The 4,109-nt window shown below is 39.8% G+C and overlaps 1 protein-coding gene across 2 annotated transcripts in view; it reads right to left on the bottom strand.

The window, feature by feature from the left end:
• Positions 1–3,573, bottom strand: part of rnf103 (ring finger protein 103) — a 50,237-nt gene extending 46,664 nt beyond the window's left edge. The window contains exons 1-3 of one of the 2 annotated variants that reach the window (XM_008403215.2): positions 3,477–3,573; positions 1,410–1,832; positions 1,127–1,259 (exon numbers count right to left, since the gene is read on the bottom strand). In XM_008403215.2, coding sequence (XP_008401437.1) covers positions 1,127–1,259; positions 1,410–1,832; positions 3,477–3,478 — 558 coding nt within the window. In that variant the 5' untranslated portion in view covers positions 3,479–3,573. The remainder of the gene's footprint in view (positions 1–1,126; positions 1,260–1,409; positions 1,833–3,476) is intronic. The other variant, XM_008403212.2, reaches the window with a different exon arrangement.
• Between the last annotated feature and the right edge of the window lie 536 nt (positions 3,574–4,109).

Raw genomic sequence — 4,109 nt, 5'->3', positions numbered from 1 at the left:
GTTTTGGGGGATAAAGTTCATTTGCAAAGTCAATATTTGCCTAGAAATTAATTGCCGTTAAGCTGATCACTCTTTATAACATTCTGGAGTTTATTAAAATTGCCATTATAAAAACTGAAGCAGTAGACTTTGTAAATATTAACATTTGAATCATTCTCAAAACTTTTGGCCATGACTGTATGTACTGTGCATACCTTGGGATTTTTCTCTAAAAAAAGAAAATATGTTTTTATTATCTAACCCTCTTTACTAGCAACAAAATTGTTGAGGAAAAATAGATCTTTTGCGTTAAAAAATCTTTTAGCCCACATCTGTGAGTCTGTGGGGGTGGGCACATGTCCATCCTGAGCCTAAATGTTATTGGTCAGTTTACTGCTTGAYTCTTCTTCTGTAAGCTAAAAATGAACGATGAGTTTGAACCCTTCCATAGTTCTAAGAGCGGTCGTTTGGATCACGCCTGAGCTCTTTACCGTGTGTGCGGTTCTGGCCGGTTTATGAGCTTTTTTGAGTTTTCACATACTGAAGAGCTGATGGGTCACCCGTTTGGACAACCATGACATCTACTATGTTCTTCCTGAGCGTCACATTAAGACTTCAGGAAGGTTAAACAGTTWAATCTAATCGAAAATCTAGCCATCTTAGACACCTGAACCTGGGAATCCCCATCCTCTTCTTCCCATGGATCACAGGTAGGCTTTGCTTTCATGTCTTCAATATTCAGCGTAGTTTGTAAAAAAAAAAGACTGTCTTAGTGGGCCATCCACATTACACAAGACCACGACCACATCTCCATCACGCATCGTGTGTGTCGTACAAAACCCGCACAAACACAGGCCACGTGCATCAATAGAATATGTGTAATTGAATTGAAACTATCTTTTTTTGTGAAGTGCCTTGAGACGACACCTGCTATGATCTGGGCTACATCAATACATTGGATTAAATTTTTGTGTTTTAGCACTTKTAGAGAACATTTTAACTGGATTATGCTGTGAATAAGAACTGGTTCTTGTTTACAACATAGCCTGGTAAAATAAACATTTTTAAACCAGCTTAAAAAAAGAACCACACAACTTCAGGATTTGCTCTTTGCCCCWAAGTGTCTGATTAAAACATAATAAGTGACCTGTGTAATGAAGAAGTCCATCCAGGCCAGCAAATTTATGAGTACCAGGCTGAGGACAAACAGGTCATTGACTTCAGGCTGGACCGAACGCAGGAATGTATCCATGGCAGCAAGAGACAGAAACTCCCCAGTGCTTCAGGAAGAAAGAAGAGAAAAAAGTTTAAAATTAGTATAGTTCCAACATTAAAGGAAGAAGCATAAAAAAGTAGCATGAAAGACAAAAGACAATTTACAGTTGTCTCTTTAACAAAATATAGTAAATTTTGTCCATGCTTACTGTTACCTGTTACCATAGTGATAGATACCCTCTGGCATCTTAAGTATGTAAGAAGGGGTCTGTGTCACACCGATATTTAAGAGGGTGCTCCGGTTGTCCCAGTGACGTACATCCACTAAAATAAACTCAATTCTGCCAGTGAACTTAACAGACAGTGAGGAGAAGAAGGCAGGAGGTTGGGACAGATGGGTGAACAGAAACATCTTGATTGGATGAGCTGGATCGGAGTGCCACTCCTCAAGCAGTTGTGCAGACTGATGTACAGTTTTGATTCGACGAGCCAGGTGGGAGGTCATCCACCGAAAGATGTGTTCAGTTTCAATGTTCTGTCCAACATATTCTTTTAGCATCACTTGACCCTTTGAAGCTGAAGTTTGAGGAGCAGACATGATGACCATTGAGCGTTGCCAACCACGTTTGATACATGACCTAGTGGAAAGAAGACAACAAAGATGYCAAATACATTTTTACAGAGATCCATTTTCCTGACAGTGAATGCWTTTTGGAGATGAACATAATCAGAATCACTTTTATTGCCACTGCCAGTAAACAAGTTCACAGGCTAGGAAATTGTTTTGATGTAAAAAATAAATAATAAAATAAAATATGAATATTAGAAACAAAAATATGTATGCATGTGCTGAGTAGCAGGTTGATAAAGTGACTGTGTTMTGCCAGACTGTTCAACAGTCTAATAGCTAAGGGAAAGAAACTGTTCTGGTGGCGGGAAGTTCTGGTCCGGATGAACCGTAGTCTTCTGCCRTAGGGGAACTTAAACAGGCTGTGTTTCAGGATCAAGTTTTGGAAGCAACAGCATTTTCCTTCAAAGTAAGCAGGCCGACTCCCAAGTGTTACTGTGTGAAGGTGCAGAAAGTGAAGATGAAGTCCATCTGTTGCACAGCTGCTTTGTTTTTTCTTTGCCTTGCTTTAAATGTGACTGTGGCACCTCTTGTGCCATAACCTTAAATTAAAAAAGTGTCAGCTGTATTGAATACTTACTGAATAAACATGAAAAATATTATTGAACTTAAATATTTATAACATATAACTATATAATAGTAATCTATTAGGTTGCTGAATACAAAAAGGTACAAAGAATTAAAAAGTAAAACACCTTCCTCCATGTTCCCTCGTGAACAAAGAAATGTAAAACTATAATTTAAAGACACCATAACATTTAGGTTAAAGATTTTAGGCGCTGCTGTCAGGTCAGGTCAGTCTACAATCAGTGTTGAGAGTGATAGTAGCTGCACCAACTTTGTGCTGTTAGTCATGCTATCAGTTCAGCTACCTTCTTGTTGTAGTGCCCCTCTATACGGGCAGCTGGTTGTTTCAGAGGACTTGGCTCCAGGAAATGCATTCATTTGTGAAAGCCCTCACCATCCACATTGTTTATTCATACCTCGTCTTTTTCAATCATGTTACAAGTTTTTTTGCATAATGCCCTCTGCTTTCCAGGAATTACACTCATCTATATAGCTTAGCAGTAATTTCTGTTATTTCTGCTCAGATCACMAGTATTAAGGTGAAATTTAAGGACCTTGTTAAGTATTTATATTTCAAAATAGAACTGCATAAAGTGCACTTTGCATCACATACTGGACTCTGGACCCTGTTCTGGTATGCCTCCATTAAGATTATTTGTCTYATCAACTGGCTCTGCTTAAGGATGGCCAGTGACGCCCTCTTCTGGATGGCAGCTGTATTACAATGCTACAAGAAGGTCCATCCATTCATCTGTACATGCAATCTGCAAGATGCTATACATATGTACAGACAGATACCTACATACATATTTACACACATACATACTATACATAGTATAACCTCTTCACCTGACTTCTGGAGATAATCAAGTATAATTGGTGGGCAAAGGGAGTAGCAACCTTATTTGGTTGAAGATAAATTTATAAAAGATTCCACGACTGAGGTGGAACATAAAAYATTTGAGGTATGACAGAAAAGAAAAAGAGTCAAAGAAGGCTGGGATATCTGTGTGGCTTGAGGCAGGAGAGGAAGCTCAGTTTGTTCCAGAGCTGAGCCTATTGAAGAATGTGTTCAGTCCAGACTCACATCTATCTAAACCTTTTAAAGCCTGTGATCTTCACCCATGATCACACAGCTCTGATCTGCTGGAGCTTGATTTCCAGATCAAAATGTGGTAAATTCCATCCATCCATCCATTTTCTAACACCCTTGTCCCTCAGTGGGGTCAGGAGGTGCTGGTGCCTCTCCAGCTAATGTTCCGGGCGAGAGGCGGGGTCACCCTGGACAGGTCACCAGTCTGTCGCAGGGCAACAGAGACACACAGGACAAACAACCATGCACACACACACACTCACACCTAGGGGCAATTTGGAGAGGCCAATTAACCTGACAGTCATGTTTTTGGACTGTGGGAGGAAACCGGAGTACCAGGAGAAAACCCACCATGCACAGGGAGAACATGCTAAATCCATGCAGAAAGACCGGGGCCGGGAATCGAACCCAGAACCTTCTTGCTGCAAGGCAACAGCTCTACCAACTGCGCCACTGTGCAGCCCTAAATTCCTAAATCTATAATTTTTATTGCACATCATGCCCACTGCTTTTTCCTCCTTTTTTAAGAAAATTACATCAAACAATGGAGGTTTAATCATTCAGTCTTGGGTGATAACATAGTTATTAATTTAATAAAGGGAAAAATGTAAAAATATTTTTATTTAA

The sequence above is a fragment of the Poecilia reticulata genome, unplaced genomic scaffold, assembly GCF_000633615.1.
Source record: "Poecilia reticulata strain Guanapo unplaced genomic scaffold, Guppy_female_1.0+MT scaffold_327, whole genome shotgun sequence".
In the NCBI taxonomy this organism is placed as follows: Eukaryota; Metazoa; Chordata; class Actinopteri; order Cyprinodontiformes; family Poeciliidae; genus Poecilia; species Poecilia reticulata.
Note: the sequence above shows the minus strand (reverse complement) of the source record. Positions and strands in the feature narration are given on the sequence as shown.